We start from the raw sequence: 17208 nt of genomic DNA, 5'->3' as shown, positions 1-17208 counted from the left end.
ACAAAATATGAAAGGATTGAATCCTGCTCCTTTGTCATGTCACGGGCAGAAGACCCATGAAGGATGTTAACTGGTAGGGCCTATACTGCAAGTAGCCTAGTTATGCTTCTGCAAATTCGGTTCTGAAACGCTGACCCTTGAATATGATAAGATAAAGATACAAACAAGTATAATAGGTAATGCATATTCTCCAACTATCTTGCAATGATGCAATGTGTAAATCTACAATAAACAAATTAAGTAGATGGTGGACATCCATCGAGGATATCCATACCGTCCCATGAGAAAAAATAAGGAAACTTAGTTTGGGCAGTGGGATCTTTTACAGATGAACTCAAATCAATGATATATAGGTCTACAACAAACTCTTACTGAACATTATTCCAGAACACTAGAACTAAAGAAAAACAATCGGAACCGAAACTTCTACATACATTTGTTATACATCTGATCATTTGTGGCATATTAGCTGGATTACACCAGCCAGCAGTTCTGCACAAAAAAGTGGGGGAAATCGCCAAGTTTGAACAAAACATTCAGTCCCAACAATGCATTCTGGGATGTGTCCCCTACTGGTGTGTTCACTTCTGTCAGGGTTGAGTCAAGATGGCTGTAAACATCAGAAAGAGAATAGAGCATGGAATAGGCCACAAATGAAGTTCCTAACTGTAAAATATTATGCAGAGGTGAATACCGCGTTTAGCTTGAATACTAACTTGGTCTGAAACTGTATTCGTTCTGTGGGGAAATTATACTTTCCTATATACAAGACGGAATCACAAACAACTGAGGGGATCAAGTCTCGTATGAATTCCGACGAGAACGAGGACTGTGAGTGTGCGCCACCACAGGCCGAGACTACCCCTGCAGGAGGATACGACAGGTCGGCTTGAGGAAATTTGTGTCGTGGAAATTGAAAAGACGGAGGGTTGTACTTTAACCGCAGCAATGCAGAGTTCCCAGTCTTTTATTTTCAGTGTGGTTGACTAATACTAGCTAGCGACGTGATGCACAGTGGTGCTGATTAGCTAGCTACGTCGCTAACGACGGTACCCGTTTCAGTTGGGCCTCACGCTAGCTAGCTTGTACTGGCCTGTCTAGCTAACGCACACTGCTAGCAATTCAAATAGTTGCTGGCTGGTTAGCTGGGTATAAACGCCTGACACTGGAAGTTAGCTGTGTAGCCCCATGTATGTGCACATCAACTGTTATTCTATCAGGGCTAACTAACCTCAGCTACCTTGCATAGCTTGGTCAGCCATCAAACGTTACAGAGCTGCACTGTCATCTCCCGATTCGGCCTGGTAACGCGGGTTGGAATAACACAATCAGGATTGGAACTCAGCTGGCACGTATTGATGGCTAGCTGTCTCGGTCGTCTGTTAGCATACTGTTAGCATCTTATGCTGGCTAGCTAAATGACAGTCAATGCAGAATTAGGTCAAACTTGACAAATAGTCATAATTAACGTGAACTTTTTTGTTTGATCATTGTAGAGCACAAGACGAGTCTGACATAGAAAACCCTGAAGCAAGCCGAATGTAAGTGCATCTTGTAATATATATCAATGTAATTTAGTGGGTTTCAGTTTGTAGCAAGCTAGCTACCGGTAGTTACAGTACATCAGTAGTGGGAGTGGTTGCAAGTAATGCTTCCGGACAGCAGTGTACGTGTGAATGATTAGATACCTTAAGCTGAAGAAGATGTCATTCCTGGAATTAAATGTGTGAAAAAGTGGCATATATTTATCTTCTCCGTCTGCCTCCTCCCAATGTAATTGCTTGTCCATTTGTCTCCATGTACATGGATATACATGGAATATACTGTTCTAAAATGCCGTTTGGCTTCATTGTGATTTTTACTTACACCATCAACATCGTTTTGTTACCTCACTGTTCTTCTCTGATCACTCCACGTAGGAAGCGTGCAGCCGCCAAGCATCTAATAGAGCGCTACTACCACCAGTTAACCGAGGGCTGTGGCAATGACTCCTGCTCAAATGCATGGTGTGCCTCATCCTTGGGCTTCCACCGCATGGACAACAATGCAGCGGCTGTCAAGGCCCTGGAGCTCTACAAGATCAACGCCAAGCTGTGCGACCCCCACCCGTCGAAGAAAGGCACCACTTCTGCCTACCTGGAGAGCAGCAACCACAACAACTCTGCATGCAGCAACAGGAAAATGAACCACAAGGACATGCATTTTGTGAGGGAGGACTTCAAAGGTGAGTCTTGGGGCATCGGGCGTTTTGTGAATGAACGTATGCACGTCAATGTTACGTCAACCGAATCCCTTTGCCCGTGTCCTCAGACGTCAGTTACCTGACAGAGGAGAAGGTGTACGAGATCCTCGACATCTGCGGGGAGAAGGAGGACTTCTCCCCCCTCATTCGCGTCATCGGCCGGGTGTTCTCCAGCGCGGAGGGCCTGGTGCAGAGCTTCCGGAGGTCCAAACCCCACACCAAGGAGGAGCTTAAGTCCCTCCAGGGAAAGGACGAGGACAAGGACGAGGATGAGAAAGAGGCGGCGGCCTGTTCGGCCACAGCCATGGAGGAGGACTCCCCAGCCTCCTCCTCGTCCTCCAGGCTGGGGGAAGGAGCCTCCCAAGGGGACAGCGACGTCCACAAGCTGGGCCCCGACGAGGTGTCTGTGGACATCGACGCCATCCGCCGGGTCTACTGTCGCCTGCTTTCCAACGAGAAAATCGAAGCGGCCTTTCTGAACGCTCTGGTTTACTTGTCACCGAACGTCGAATGCGACCTGACGTACCACAACGTTTATTCCCGGGACCCTAACTACCTGAATCTGTTTGTGATCGTCATGGAAAACAGCAACCTCCACAGCCCAGAGTACCTGGAGATTGCCCTGCCCCAGTTCTGCAAGGCCATGAGCAAGCTGCCGTTGCCAGCCCTGGCCAAGCTGGCCCGCCTGTGGTCGCGCTACAGCGCTGAGCAGATCCGCCGCATGATGGAGACCTTCCAGCAGCTCATCACCTACAAGGTGATCAGCAACGAGTTCAGCAACCGCAACCTGGTGAACGACGACGACGCGGTGGTGGCCGCCACCAAGTGCTTGAAGATCGTCTACTATGCAAACGTCCTGGGCGGGGACCTGGACATGGGGCACAACGAGGAGGAGGACGACGAGCCCATCCCCGAGTCCAGCGAGCTGACCCTGCAGGAGCTGCTGGGGGAGGAGCGCCGGAACAAGAAGGGCCCCCGGGTGGACCCCCTGGAGACGGAGCTGGGCATCCGCACCAACGACTGCCGGCGGCCGCTCATCCCCTTTGAGGAGTTTGTCAACGAGCCGCTGAACGAGGTGCTGGAGATGGACAAGGACTACACCTTTTTCAAGGTGGAGACCGAGAACAAGTTCTCCTTCATGACCTGCCCGTTCATCCTCAACGCCGTCACCAAAAACCTGGGCCTGTACTACGACAACCGCATCCGCATGTACAGCGAGCGGCGCATCACCGTGCTGTACAGCCTGGTGCAGGGCCAGCAGCTCAACCCCTACCTGAGGCTGAAGGTTCGCAGGGACCACATCATTGATGACGCCCTGGTCAGGGTAAGTGTGAGCTGGGTTATTTGGGACGGTCCCTCTGCCTTGTCTGTCTATTCAGGCTTTCTCTTCTCCCTTGAATTTCCCTCTTTCCCCTGATTGAGCATTACTGACAGGCTGACTTTAATGAAGCTATGTGGCTGAAGTAGGTTGTCAGACCTTATTACCTAATCGTGACAGCTGTGTCTGCTTCTGTGGAAATGCTACGAAACATTGACTTAGGGATTGATTGTTTCATTAACACAGTAGATATACACAGAAAATGTTTTGGCAAGACCAGAGAACTGTGTACAGGTGACTTGCTCAGTAATTTCACTTCTTTCACAACTAAGATATTTGTTCTTGTTCTTGATCCCCTGAGTGAGACTAGTGTTGCCAGCATAGCTAGACAGCAAATTGATCAAAATCTCACCGTAGCGAGGAGATTTTCAGTCTGCCAACGTGGCATTATTTGTTTATCATCTGTTGCTATCAAGTGGGCATGTACTTTTTATTTTATTTTTTATAATGCTTACACAAGAGAGGGTCATCATAGAGTAGACCTGCCAATGTCTTTAAATGAGGTATGGAAATCAAATGAACCGACCTCATAAAAGTTGGATGTTTTCTGTATTTTAAAACACCATTAAACAACATGCACATTCTGTCGAACAAAATATTTTCAATACTTTCTCATACCGACTGTTAAACTGCGTACTTGTGTTTTAGCTTGAGATGATAGCCATGGAGAATCCTGCAGACTTGAAGAAGCAGCTATATGTGGAGTTTGAAGGAGAGCAAGGTGTAGATGAAGGTGGCGTTTCCAAAGAGTTCTTTCAGCTGGTGGTGGAGGAGATCTTTAACCCAGATATTGGTGAGCAGTTGCATATTGGTTGTACTTCAATCGATTTAATGTGATTTTTGGGAAAATACAAAATTGTTATGCACTTTAAAGCCCCACAAGTATCATATTGTCTTGATAAAGATTAGATTAAGTGCCATCTGTCCAGTTTCATTATTGAATGCAATACCTTTGACAGCAGTTTGCTTTTATCTCTGTACTCTGGTCTCTCTGCTTCTCACCATTTCCTCTTCCTTCTCAGGAATGTTCACGTATGATGAGCGCACAAAGTTGTTTTGGTTCAACCCTTCCTCGTTCGAGAACGAGGGCCAGTTCACCCTCATCGGCATAGTCCTGGGCCTGGCCATATACAACAACTGCATCCTGGATGTTCACTTCCCCATGGTGGTCTACAGAAAGCTCATGGGCAAGAAAGGAACCTTCAGGGACCTCGCAGACTCAAATCCAGTAGGTTCCTTTCCTCACACGTGTTACACCAGTCTTTTTCACAATTGATCCGCCATATTAAAAGTGTGATGGAAAGCCCTCCAAATTTGTGCTTGGCCCTTCACATAAATCTTCATAGGGCTCATCTTCAAATATTTCTTACATTTTGGTTTCTGTGTACCATTAGGGGAACCCTCACTGTGTGTGTGTGTGTGCGCGCGTGCTCAGGTTTTGTTCCAGAGTCTTAATGAGCTGCTAGATTACGAGGGCAACGTGGAAGACGACATGATGATCACCTTCCAGATCACCCAGTCGGACCTCTTTGGGAACCCCCTCATGCACGACTTAAGGGAAAATGGGGACAAGATCCCGGTCACCAATGACAACAGAAAAGTACGATGCGACCTGTGATCACTTTTTTACAATAAGTCCTACCATCCTATACGTATGTGGTGTAGCCCTGTGTAATAGTGTCTTGACCATCCTTAAGCTTACTGAAGGTGATGGCGACAGTTCAAATGAAGTATTTTGAGGTGGAAAAGAATGGGTCTTGGTGGTCACCAGTACAAAAGGATGTGAGCACCTTAACGCCTCTTGATGTTGTCTAGGACTTTGTGGCTCAGTATGCAGAGCACATGCTCAACAAGAGTGTGGAGAAGCAGTTCAAAGCCTTCAGGAGAGGCTTTCACATGGTCACCAACGAGTCGCCCCTGAAATATTTATTTCGGCCCGAGGAAATAGAGCTTCTCATCTGCGGAAGCAGGGTGAGAAGAAAGCCAGGCACACCTTTTTTAGCTGTCCACTTTAATTCGTTTTCTTTTGTATGTCCGGTGTTCACCATTCACTCCCAAATCTGTCCCTCTCTCTTTTAAGAACCTAGACTTTCAAGCACTTGAAGAAACGACAGAGTATGACGGAGGCTATAACAGAGATTCCCGGATCATCAAGTAAGATTTGATTTTCTTCGTTCTTTCACCTCATCCAAATCGATCTCGTCGGTCAGTGATTTACCACAACACCAAAATGTAGCGTTAATCGTGACTGCTTCAAAAAAAACAACCCTCTGACACGGGAACCCCCGCGCGTGTCCACTTTGTGCTGCGTCAGGGAGTTCTGGGAGACGTTGCACTTGTTCGGTGAGGAGCAGAAGAGGCTGTTCCTGCAGTTCACCACAGGCACAGACCGCGCCCCTGTGGGAGGCCTGGGCAAGCTCAAGATGATCATCGCCAAGAACGGCCCTGACACAGACAGGTGAGGAGCTTTGGTTTGGTCCAGGGTTTATTTTTCCCTCCTTTTCAAAACCCATCTTTTTAACGGTCCCTCGACATGCTGTTTTTGGATGCTTTTATATAGGCCTTAGTGGTCCCCCTAATACTGGATCTTAAGTGTCTTTCTCTAAATTTAGCCTTGGTGCAGAATTACAGCCGCTACGAGCAGTCCCACAATCAGCTTTCCTCAGAACGCGCCGTTTCTTTGTCTGTAGCTTTAAATGCTAATGAGGAATAGAGAGGCGGCACCATGCGCTAATGTTAACCGTGGATGTATGGCAATTGCCCATATCCCCGTTGCTGTAAAATGCCCCAAATTTGCCCATTCTCATCTGATCACCCTGGTTTGCAGAGGTGCAAACTCAGTCATTTCAATGAGGGGAAAGGCGGATATCGCACGCGCCATAACACCAACAGCAGTTATCCAAATAACAAAGAAGTGTACAACTCAGCATGTGTATTCACACACATATTGGATGATCTACCTATACATCAGCGACAGTAACTTAGCTGTTAGCTGCAGAGCTAATGTTACAGCCACATTCTAAGGGTAGCAAGCTAGGTAACTATATACGGTAAAGCAACATACAAAACTTTTGGAAGTTGTGTCGGCGCATTTCCAGAAAAAATAAAATTAAGACTGGTTCTTCAGAGGCTCGGGTGAAGGAACTGTAAAAATACTTTAGTGTGTACATCCAAACACTGAGCAACTGTTGCTGATGCTTTGTTTGTTTGCAAGCCATGATGTCTCTCAAGGAAAAAACGATATGGCACTCGCACGGTCGTAGCTCAGTTTCTTATGGGCGCCCAGATTCTCTGGGCCACTAAAGCAGAGAAAGGGGAGGTAACCCCCTATTGTGGCGTCACAATACGGGGATTTTCAAAACCGAGCGTTTGAGCTCTCATTTTCTCAAAGGCGGAGAAGAATACCATGGGCTTGGTTTACACTTATCTAAATTGCTAGCCACTGGGGGACCAAAGGCAGGCTAGGGGAACTCATATTAAGGTAAATAACCTCCTAAAGTGTTTTCATGTCACGGGATGTGGGTCATGCCTGCATTTGCTGTGAATTGAGTTGTTATGGTTTTCATTCACTTAATGACTCACTTAACAAACTGAAACTGATTAGGCAGTGTATGAAAATGTCACTGTAAACGTGTCCGGGGTCCGATTTGATTTGGAACAGCTCTCCTTGTCCGCCTGTCTGTCTCTGTCTGTGTGTCTGTCTGTCTGACCCTGTTGTCATGTTCCAGGTCGTCTGTCTGACCCTGTTGTCATGTTCCAGGTCGTCTGTCTGACCCTGTTGTCATGTTCCAGGTCGTCTGTCTGACCCTGTTGTCATGTTCCAGGTCGTCTGTCTGACCCTGTTGTCATGTTCCAGGTCGTCTGTCTGACCCTGTTGTCATGTTCCAGGTTACCCACGTCTCACACCTGTTTCAACGTGCTGCTGCTTCCAGAGTACAGCACCAGGGAGAAGCTGAAAGAGAGACTGCTCAAAGCCATCACCTACGCCAAAGGGTTCGGCATGCTCTGAGGCCGTGCCCACATACACTGCAAAAGGACTCCTTTTCAGAGTGCCCCATGTTCATCCCGCCCCTTATTATCTGAAAAAGAAACTATGACAACACCGATCATGACAAATTCCGAAAGATCAGAAAATAAGCAAGAAATGGTTCATAAGGTAGAGCGCTCTAGTAGTCCTCCCAGATCAGTTGGAGCAGAGAAACATGAATGTGTTCCGACAGCCCCCCCCCCGCCACCACGTTGTGTGAATGAGTTCTACACCCACACGTTTCTTTGTACAGAGAGGATTTTTTTTTCCCCCTTATTATTATTTATTTTAAGGTTGAAATCAGTTATTTTTTCACGCCTGCCTGGATTGTCCCATTTTTATTTGGTTGGAAGGCAAGGACTGGGTTTATTTGATGTGATTTGGGCAAATGAACAAACAAATAAACAAGACCCTTGCCATTTGTATGATATCTGTTCTATTCATGCAACCCCCCCCCCCCCTGCACTGTTTGTCCTCAATGTAACTCCACCTAAACCTCCCTCCTTGATAATAAGCAGCGGTTTTGACTATTAACGGTATAGAAAGTTCTTTGAGTAGTCTGCGGCACCTCGAAATCCTATCTTCCTCATTTTTAATAGTAATTTGGCTTAAAACCGTGGTCTATCAATTGCTGTCTTTCATGGTAAAACATTTTCCATTCCAAAGTTCCATTTCATTTTTCTAACATCTATCCTCATTCAAAACGGAAGACGATTCAAATCCTGTCAGAGCTGTTGTAAGTGCACTTAGACATTTTCAGAATGTTATTGAATTTGTTTTGGGAGGGGGGGGCGCAAGTTGCCATGATTTTTTGTTGTTGTTTGTTCTAAAGTCTTCCTGTGTTAACCGTTTCAAAACCAGTATTGTAATTTCTCAGTGCAGTTCTCACCAGAATACAATTTATTCGATATATCTGGATATCCAAATGTAGACTGAACTCATATATCCCAGCTGTAGCTAGAGCAGCACCCTCCAACCAAGGCATTGTGTGTAAAAAAAATTCTACATTTGCCAAGCGTTACTGAGCTTGGTCCCTGTGGTCACTGATCTGTAGGATGCGTCTCTGTAAATTACTCTTATGGCTGCATTTTTTTTTTCTTTTCCATTTTTTGGTACTGTTGATTGGAAAGCCAACTGTGAAATTCCTTTTCAGCACTGGCAGTTATGTTAATGTATATTTTAGGGTTTGGACAGTGCGATAGGGATGTAATCACTGCTTAAAGGATTGAGGTGATCCTTGACGCTGTCTGCATTCAGTCTGTCCATCTGGGAAGACAGCTTTCAGTTAGCTGACAGTATGCCACTAAAAGGTGCTCAGGGCTGTTTGTGAAGAGCCTGGCCTCAAACAGTACAGAATTTCAACCCCTTTTTTCCCCTGAGCCTTTCTCTCTTTCCATTGCTGTCTTTTGTTTAGCTTTCCGCTGTCCCTCATTTGTTTGTACCTCTGTTTTGTACTGCTGAAGATGCTGCTCACCTGAACAGGATTTAAGGACTCTAGGGCCAAGTGAAAGTCAAAGGTGAAACGTTCATCTTGAACTCTGGAAGGGGAGGAAGCAGTTAGTTGGTTGGAGGTGGGTAAGAATTGACACACAAAAAAAAATTGATGAGAGACTAAAAGTATCAAGTGTTGTGAAAACATGCTAAATAAAAGTGACTGCTCTTTTCCAACTTGGAACTTTGTTTAGAGAATTTATTTCAACCAGGTTTTGTACAGTATGTCTCTAAATGTTGTTTTCACAGGAATGTAAGTCATTGTGTATATATAAGTTCTTGGTCAATAAAGGAAGCAATACCTAATTGAATAAAAACCATTTTTATTTAGACACATTTTTTTTCAGTATGTAATTTGATACATTTTTACACTGGTGATGTAATAAGCATATTTAATGAAAATATCACCATTGGTTCTAAAAACTAACATTTTGCTGTTTCTGAAACTAATAGTAAAGGTTTTAATGAGACTTGTATTGCATACATATTTGCACATACTCTATGTACATCTGGGTTTAAAGTGGCTGTAACGCAGAACGGAAAATTAGTTTTAAGTTCATCACACCACAGACGAACGTGTTAATTTCCCATCCAAATTTGAATGAAAAAAAACAAGTATGTTAAATTAGGCTTTAAAATTGTGAGAAAATCAGCAGTCTTCCCTGCTTGAGACTGGGGGGGCGTATGGCCTGAAGGAGCTGAACCTCTGCCCCCCCTCAAATGTATTAAATTTAGCAACAACAGCAACAACTAGCTAAATCAATTGAAGATATCAGAACAGACCTACCTGCAGTCTGAGTGTTCTATGTGTTCATTACTTTATCTTTGCATCGTACCAGCTGAGTAACAGAATGCAGGTTATATAAACCGTCTGTGATCTGATGTCGATAGGTGGCCGTGACGTAGATAAGTTGGGTTTTGCCCCGCCCTTTGTGTCTGAGTATGAGCCACTTTGAAAGCCACACGCTATGAAGACATGAAGTGAGTACTTTGAAGTACTGTCTCCTGTCTTTGGGTAATACGGCCATGCACCTATATGTCCTCAACTCTCAGGGTTTTGACCCTGTTCTCCATGTTAGTGATCCGCTGCTTGGTTTTGTTCTGGTAGTTAGTGTACTCTGCCATTAGCTTGGTAAACTTTAGCTGCATGAGCTCATAGCTGCTCACGAGTAAATCGACTTTATCTTCCAAATCTTTTGCATCGAGACCAGCATTGGCCAATGATTCGTCAATGAGGTTGTCCTTCATCAAGATGGCCCTCCCCTTCTCTTCCAGCGCTCCTTTAGCATCTGGGTACTCAGTCAGCGCCGCCATCAGATCATCCTTGGAGAGGGCAAAGAGGTCTGAGTAGCCTACACTCCGGATGTTGGCCGTTCTTCGATTGCCTGCCTTGCTCCCCTTGATATTCAGGATGCTGATTTCTCCAAAGTAGGCTCCGTCACCGAGAACTACAAACTGAGTGACTCCGTCGTCCGCCACCACAGCCAGCTTCCCTGCCTTGATGATGTACATTTCTCTGCCGATGTCGCCTTTCTTGCAGATGTAGTCCCCAGGACTGAAGACCTGAGGCTGCAGCTTCAGCACCAACTCGATCAGCAGGCCAGCTTCGCAGTCCTGGAAGATGCGCACCTTGCTCAGTGTCTCCAGATGCACGTTAATAGCAATCTCGGCCTTCAGCTTGTCCGGAAGGTTCTTCAGCACCTCCTTCTCGTCGCACGTCTTCTCCTCCGTCCACAGGTAGTCGAACCACTTGACCACCCTGGTCTCCATGTCCTTGGTGACCTTACGGAACTCCATGTACTGCTTGATGGAGTCGATCTTGGACTGGAACTCTGCACGGGCAGCGTTCATGTTGGATATCATGGCACCAACATTACCGACAATGGTAGCAAAGATCAGCACTCCAGTGAGGAAATCGCACACCACAAACAGGTACTCGATGTCTCTAACAGGAGGTGGCGTTTCTCCAATAGTGGTCAGGGTGAGTGTGGACCAGTAAAGGCAGTAGATGTACTTTCTGGCTAGTCGCCCGTGCACGGGATGACTGATGTTTGGATACACCCAAGTGTCTGATCCGAAACCGAGAGTTTTGGAGATGGCATAATAAACACACGCGTTCAAGTGAATGATGATAACGATGTAAAGAACAAGGTTGGAGATTCGGAAAATGTTGGGGAAGTTGGTACGCGTTTCCGTCCTGTTAAAAAACTCAAAAAGACGTGCCATCCTGAAAAGCCGATTAAAGCGAAATTCCGGGTTGTCAATGCCAGTTATCAAAAAGGCAAAGTCAGTGGGAATTATTGATATGATGTCATGTTTGAATTGGGGTGTCTTTCTGTAGGCCTCTATTAGTATCTTCTGGTCCTTCACAAGCAATCCTTGTTCTAGAAAACCTGTGGATTGCATTTGAATGGTCAATTACACAATGTTTGGGGATTTTGTGTTGTCCTTCCTTGGAAGGCATATTATGTCCTCCTGTACTAAACTGAAGGGATGTAAAATATGTTTAAATATGTACTTGAATCAATAATTGAATGAATCCCCCCAATCCCCTGACAAGAATCATACCTGTCCTGGATCTCACAAAAGTGTCAGCTAAATAGATTGCGTCTGAAATATAATCCAAAGCAAGCCACGTTATCTGGTAGTTTGTCTGTAAATCGTTGAAACAGGCCCTGCAAGGCAAAAACTGGTCATTCAAAAATTCATCAGCAGAGGGCCTACTGAGATACTGAAACCTGAATTTATTCTGATGCAGACCTTGGCATCAGAAGCATTAGATTGTAGAACACGGGTACAGAAACGAAGGTCAGCCATCTGTAGTACAAATCAGTGGCGGGGTCCATGATCCACGCCTCTTTTCTGTAAGTGAAACCCAGAAATTCTTTTATTTCTATGGCTTTATTGCAACAGCTTAAAAAAAAAACATTCAGGACCTGGTTAAAATGTTATTTCAATTTCACAACCCCAAGACAGTTTTCAGTCCCACGTGTTTAACACCTGCATAGCGGTTATGTGAGAATGCACTTACGGGGGTTCCTCTTTCTTTTTCTCATCCTTCTTGTCATCCTTCTTTGCGTCTTTCTTGTCATCTTTCTTCTCCTCCTTCTTGTCGTCTTTTTTTTCATCTTTTTTTCTAGGAAAACCATCACAAACGTTCAGCTACATTAATGAAAGTGTGCAGTAATTAACTTTGGCCAGCAGAGGGAAGCAAGGGATGGCTTTAGTCTTTGCAGCAGTGGTGCCAGTGTTTGGTCCAATGCCACGGATCTCTTGACTTACTTGTCTGTGTTGTTGCAGTTATTCATATTGAGCGTTGCCAAGGTCCACTGACCGCCATTACTTGAAAAAGGAATACAGATCATACTGATCAGTACAGGTCAGAATGACAATTTTTATAAAGTTCCATTTGGGGTGTCTGGGCTCACTTCTTCCTGCGGAGCATGTCAGAGTGTCTTCCAGATGACATGCTCTCCGCCCTCCAGGCTTCTCTGAACTCTGTGTGAGCCTCCATGGTGGAGTCTGAGGGCAGCACCCAGAGTACCCTCCTCTAGGACCCCAGCTCTTCACGAAGCTCAACAGCCTACATGGAGGAGGCAGCATGTGTGACAGGGAATATCCAATCACGCACTCCGAGGTAGATGTTATCAATTTCACAATGAGGCATGTCCACAGCTTGTGGTTCATTACAAGCTTGGTGTACAGTATAACGTTTACAGTGAGGCATTTAAAGGCAGACAGCTGGATTACAGTGGGGGGGAAATGATGGATGCAAATTCTGTCTATGTCATCACCCAGCATGTAATAGAAACACTCACCTGGACATGCTGCCAGGTCTTGTACTCAGAGAGTGTTCTTTCCTGTTGTCTATTAAACTGTGTGGAACAGGTGGACAGACACATTAGTTTGTACATCTACATTACTTTACTAAGGCATCATTACATCATTTCAATATTAATAGCACTTCATAATAATTAAGGCTGGTAAATAGCTTAGTAAACATTTGTTGACTGTTAGTTGGTTGGGTATTTATAGAATATCTACTAGGAGACTTTTGGTTGTCTAAATCCTTTCGATCCCAGGAACGAGATCCGTCTTAGCTGCTTAGCTTCTTTACACAAAAAGCCTGAGTGTCTGTCGGACCTGCTGCTGCCACTTTCAATCTGCTCCAAGTCGTCAGGCGTGTGAGCCAGCATGTGGCTGGGAGGAGACGTCTCCCTGCTCATCTCGAACATCTTGTCTTTCAAGGTGCACACGTGAGTGCTCAACGTCTGGGCATCAGGCTGGCGGACAGCTGTGGATAGGAAAAGTTATTGATGTCTTCAGGAAATAAACAGTATGCATTTGTGCAGGGATGCAAGTATGCTGTTCTCCCCCCCCCCCCCCCCTCTCTCTCTCTCCCTCTTTCCCTCCATTCCCCCGTCTCTTTTTATTTATTTCTCTTGAAATCTTCCTCTCCAACGGCTATGGTCATGATGACAGAAGAAACAATGTTCCATATATGGTGTCAAGGTGTGGATTTATTGAACCAAGTTCCTCCAAACAGTCAATGTAGCCATATCGCAAAGAAAGTCGGGATGGTTTTACAGTCCAGTAAGATCCTTTCACTTAACAATGCTCAGTCAGAAATTCCGACAAATGTAATGGTATTCTGTTGTACATTTATTGGGGTGCAGTATACTACCGCCTTCTGGAAAGACACATGGATAGACGCGCTTATCGTTAAATTCTTGGATAAGGCAAAACCTTTATATATATAAAATGTAGGCTATAGTCACAAGTCACAACAGAAACCAAATGTAAAATTGAGCAGCTTGTTCAATTATGCTTTAAGAGCGTTTTGACGTGCAAGGCTATTATTGGACAGTAGGCTAGCTTAAAGCGATTAAAGTGATTAAGGTGAGCATATGCAGCGCTTGCTGTAGTTTTCATAGGCTACCAAAAGTGCTTTTCCTAACAATAAGCATGTTGTTGTTTTTGTGTTTTTTTTGCAACATAACTAAACAATTAAATATTTTCTCTCTTTTTATAATGATCTATAATAATCTAATAATCAAGTGTCGTCCTTGCAGGCCATTAAACTGTTAGATAAAAAACATTGACTTAAGATTCAACAAACCAAACGCCTTATAGGATGTTACTTTCTTGTTGTGGATTAAAGAAAAATATCCCATATAGGCAACTCCAAATTTAACCTTCCCATAAGCATGACTTTTAACCTCAACTGTTATGTCACGCTTGATCAGTTAAAATCTGATTCATAAATCGAGTAAGTCACAAAAAACTGTAAGCCGTAAAAATACCGTCTGCAACTGTCATCACAAAAGAGTGATCCTTCACTTTTAAAAACAATTTGAGACGATTATTCAAGTCTCACATCACACATAATATAATTCTTACAAACAATGGGCAATATAGCCACATTTTACCTGAATATAGTTCATGTGAGAGAAATCCTTATAAATTCACATGTGAATTCCCGTGACGTGAAATGAATGAATCCCATTTTGATCATTTGTTCTTCAACGCATCCAATTACATCGCTATTTCCTTCAAAATTGCAGAATTTCTTTTTCCCAATATCATCACCGGGCTATGGGTCAATCCTTGGATGGACGTTTGTCCTGCCGTCTTCCTAGGCCTACCTAGTCTTCACACTTCACACGCACCTCCTCCGTGTAGACTCACAAAGGAGATAAGGAGAGAGGAGAGGACAGGGCGGGCCCAAGTGCACTGTTGACATCTGATTCAATCACCCCCACAGAATACGACTACTGCAATTGGTCTGTACAAAAACAATACACATATATAAAATACCCATGCAAAACACTGTAATTGAACAAAACTATTGGATTTAGGTTTCAAAATATATTGATTTTGAAGCAATGAAAGGCTGGCCAGGTTTTCTGTTCACATTCTGAGCATGTTCTAATTCTATTGCTTTGAAGTCAACTTTCTGTCATAGTAGGTGGAGTCGAATCTGCTGTGAACAATTTATTTATAAAAGTTTGAATCTTAGCAATTGAATCAGAGCAATCTTTTTGTGTCTGGTCACACAATAAAAACTAGAGCAATACAACCAGAAATAATCGTTAACTCTTTTTCATACACTTGATGCTCATATAAGGTGAGGATGTCTCTGAGGAGATGAGCTGTTTAAGGGGCTCAGGCTCACAGACCCTTATAATGCACAGCACCAGGGAGGCCAGAGAGTCAACTGTCTTACAATCTCTTCCTATATGTCCCCAGATTCCCCTTTGAATATCCCTCATCCCTGGGGGGGTCATTTGATTTGCATATAGCTAAGAATGAGTGTGTATGTGCGTGTGTGTTAGTTGAATGGTAAAATCGTTGAATAAATCATAGAACAACACACACACGAATCCCCCACATTTAGCCTACTTAGAAATGGAGATGGCATTATTTCAGACAAATAAAGAAAAACAAACGAGGGAAAAAACAAGCCGTGAAACTTTCCAAATTCCCCTGCCGACCATAAGCGAACATTTGGCATTGGGGCGATTCAATTATATCTACGGAACGTCACATGGATTCAGTACATTCCATATGTGAGTCCCAAACCCTGCCTACTAAGGGAGACTGGGGATATCCTCTTGGCAATCTGCAACTGAAGTGCTAATCTTAGATAAGGCTTTTGTGTGTTCCAGAGTTCAACTTATGCCTTTCCCTGGACCAAGTGTTAAACGCTTTACAGGAGGGTGCTTAGGTGACCAATGAACGTGAGAGCAAAGCAAATAATTGCTCGTACAGACATAGTGTGCCTTGTTACTTTTTTAGAGCAACCTACCACTATAAATACATCAATGAGAGTGTAGTCAGTAGGTTTAGATTAACAGCCATTAATAACTGCCAACTTGAGCCAACAATACCTGGAAAGCACACTACCAGTGGGTTGAGTAAGACTGAAGGTATCTTTCCTTGCTGTACCTTACTTTAATAGCTGTATAGATACATTTTCCCTGGTGTGTTGACTTTTTGGGGGGACATTCAGTGGCAGAGGCAAAGACATATCGTTCTTAACTTTAAAATGAAAACATACATTAGCATTGTAAAGGTGCTGATTAACAGTTAACAGACTTCTGGGACCAAGACAAACTGCTCATATTTGTCATAGTTAAGCATCTATAACTATAATTACACAACTATTCCATCATTGGAAAACCCAGAATTTTGGACACAACAAATACACATACAGCCAAGCAATGGTTACCAGCCCTAAACCAAACTCCTCTACAGAGGACATACATGAATTGTTGGATATCCAGAGGATTAGAGCTTAGAACTTAAAATAGGTCTTAGTTTGTTTTAGTATAAAAACAAAGTTAGTATAAAAAGGAAATCGAAGTTCTTTTGACCACAAATCCTATTTCCCTACAGGATGGCTTGTTTATTTGTTGAGCATGGCTTTATGTGAGGTGAAGGTCTGCTTCAGCATCTCCATTGCTCTTTCAGTTTGTCTCACTGTCAAGGGAGTCAATGAACCAACTTGGGAACAAACAGTCAAGTGAACAACTGTGGAGACAGCACACCACGTTTTTATAAGCACTTGGCATGTGTGTGTGCGTGTGTGTGTGTGTGTATGTATGTATGTATGTATGTATGTATGTATGTATGTATGTATGTATGTATGTATGTATGTATGTATGTATGTATGTATGTATGTATGTATGTATGTATGTATGTATGTAAGTATGTATGTATGTATGTATGTATGTATATATGTATGTATGCATGTCTGTGTCTCTCCTTCCATCTGCCTGTCTGAAAACACATCATGTGTAATATTCACATGCAAACTAACCCTAACCCTGAGGTATAATCATCCACATCTTGTTTGCCTCCAGGTAAACACGTATTTGATTGTGTTGTAAGTAAGCCCATGTGTATTCATAATTGGTTAACCTCTTTACCCACACCTGTGGGTTCTAGGCTACGTAATTGCTGCCTCTGTAGATTCAATTCACGAGCAAGTCATCTTCCAAAGCTTTTTTTTTTACCACATCATGATAGCTGAATGTCAGAAGCTCCCCCCACCCCACCCTTCCTTCA

General features: G+C 43.9%; 2 protein-coding genes across 4 annotated transcripts; one reads left to right on the top strand and one right to left on the bottom strand.

Moving 5' to 3' along the window:
- Positions 1-566: 566 nt before the first annotated feature.
- Positions 567-9322, top strand: LOC146261136 (ubiquitin-protein ligase E3A). 3 transcript variants are annotated; one of them, XM_084667772.1, is made up of 11 exons: positions 567-883; positions 1497-1541; positions 1920-2224; positions 2311-3566; positions 4269-4413; positions 4643-4848; positions 5056-5220; positions 5436-5591; positions 5701-5774; positions 5935-6078; positions 7509-9322. In XM_084667772.1, the coding sequence occupies exons 1-11, from the start codon at positions 807-809 to the stop codon at positions 7627-7629; spliced, it is 2694 nt and encodes an 897-aa protein (XP_084523898.1). In that variant the 5' UTR covers positions 567-806; the 3' UTR covers positions 7630-9322. The 3 variants fall into 3 exon arrangements, with proteins under 3 accessions (XP_084523898.1, XP_084523900.1, XP_084523899.1); XM_084667774.1 differs by having other exon boundaries at positions 568-831; XM_084667773.1 differs by having other exon boundaries at positions 579-686.
- A 464-nt stretch (positions 9323-9786) lies between these two features.
- Positions 9787-11999, bottom strand: LOC146261135 (cyclic nucleotide-gated channel cone photoreceptor subunit alpha-like). The gene is made up of 3 exons (XM_084667776.1): positions 11899-11999; positions 11707-11813; positions 9787-11531 (listed from the first exon to the last, which is right to left on the bottom strand). The coding sequence occupies exons 1-3, from the start codon at positions 11982-11984 to the stop codon at positions 10171-10173; spliced, it is 1554 nt and encodes a 517-aa protein (XP_084523902.1). The 5' UTR covers positions 11985-11999; the 3' UTR covers positions 9787-10170.
- Positions 12000-17208: the final 5209 nt, after the last annotated feature.

Source organism: Hypomesus nipponensis, chromosome 12 (assembly GCF_054491055.1).
Source record: "Hypomesus nipponensis isolate SF chromosome 12, ASM5449105v1, whole genome shotgun sequence".
NCBI lineage: Eukaryota > Metazoa > Chordata > Actinopteri > Osmeriformes > Osmeridae > Hypomesus > Hypomesus nipponensis.
This window is presented reverse-complemented; position numbering and strand designations above follow the sequence as displayed.

What these genes read in the sequence shown, in the direction of transcription:
- LOC146261136 (XM_084667772.1), top strand. Translation starts at nt 807, where the DNA reads ATGAATTCCGACGAGAACGAGGACTGTGAGTGTGCGCCACCACAGGCC. An exon ending in GATCTTTAACCCAGATATTG is followed by an intron (nt 4,414 to 4,642) that starts GTGAGCAGTTGC and finishes CTTCCTTCTCAG; the next exon opens with GAATGTTCACGTATGATGAG. An exon ending in AACGGCCCTGACACAGACAG is followed by an intron (nt 6,079 to 7,508) that starts GTGAGGAGCTTT and finishes GTCATGTTCCAG; the next exon opens with GTTACCCACGTCTCACACCT.
- LOC146261135 (XM_084667776.1), bottom strand. Translation starts at nt 11,984, where the DNA reads ATGGACCCCGCCACTGATTTGTACTACAGATGGCTGACCTTCGTTTCT. An exon ending in CTAATGCTTCTGATGCCAAG is followed by an intron (nt 11,814 to 11,898) that starts GTCTGCATCAGA and finishes TTTGCCTTGCAG; the next exon opens with GGCCTGTTTCAACGATTTAC. An exon ending in TTTTGTGAGATCCAGGACAG is followed by an intron (nt 11,532 to 11,706) that starts GTATGATTCTTG and finishes TGCAATCCACAG; the next exon opens with GTTTTCTAGAACAAGGATTG.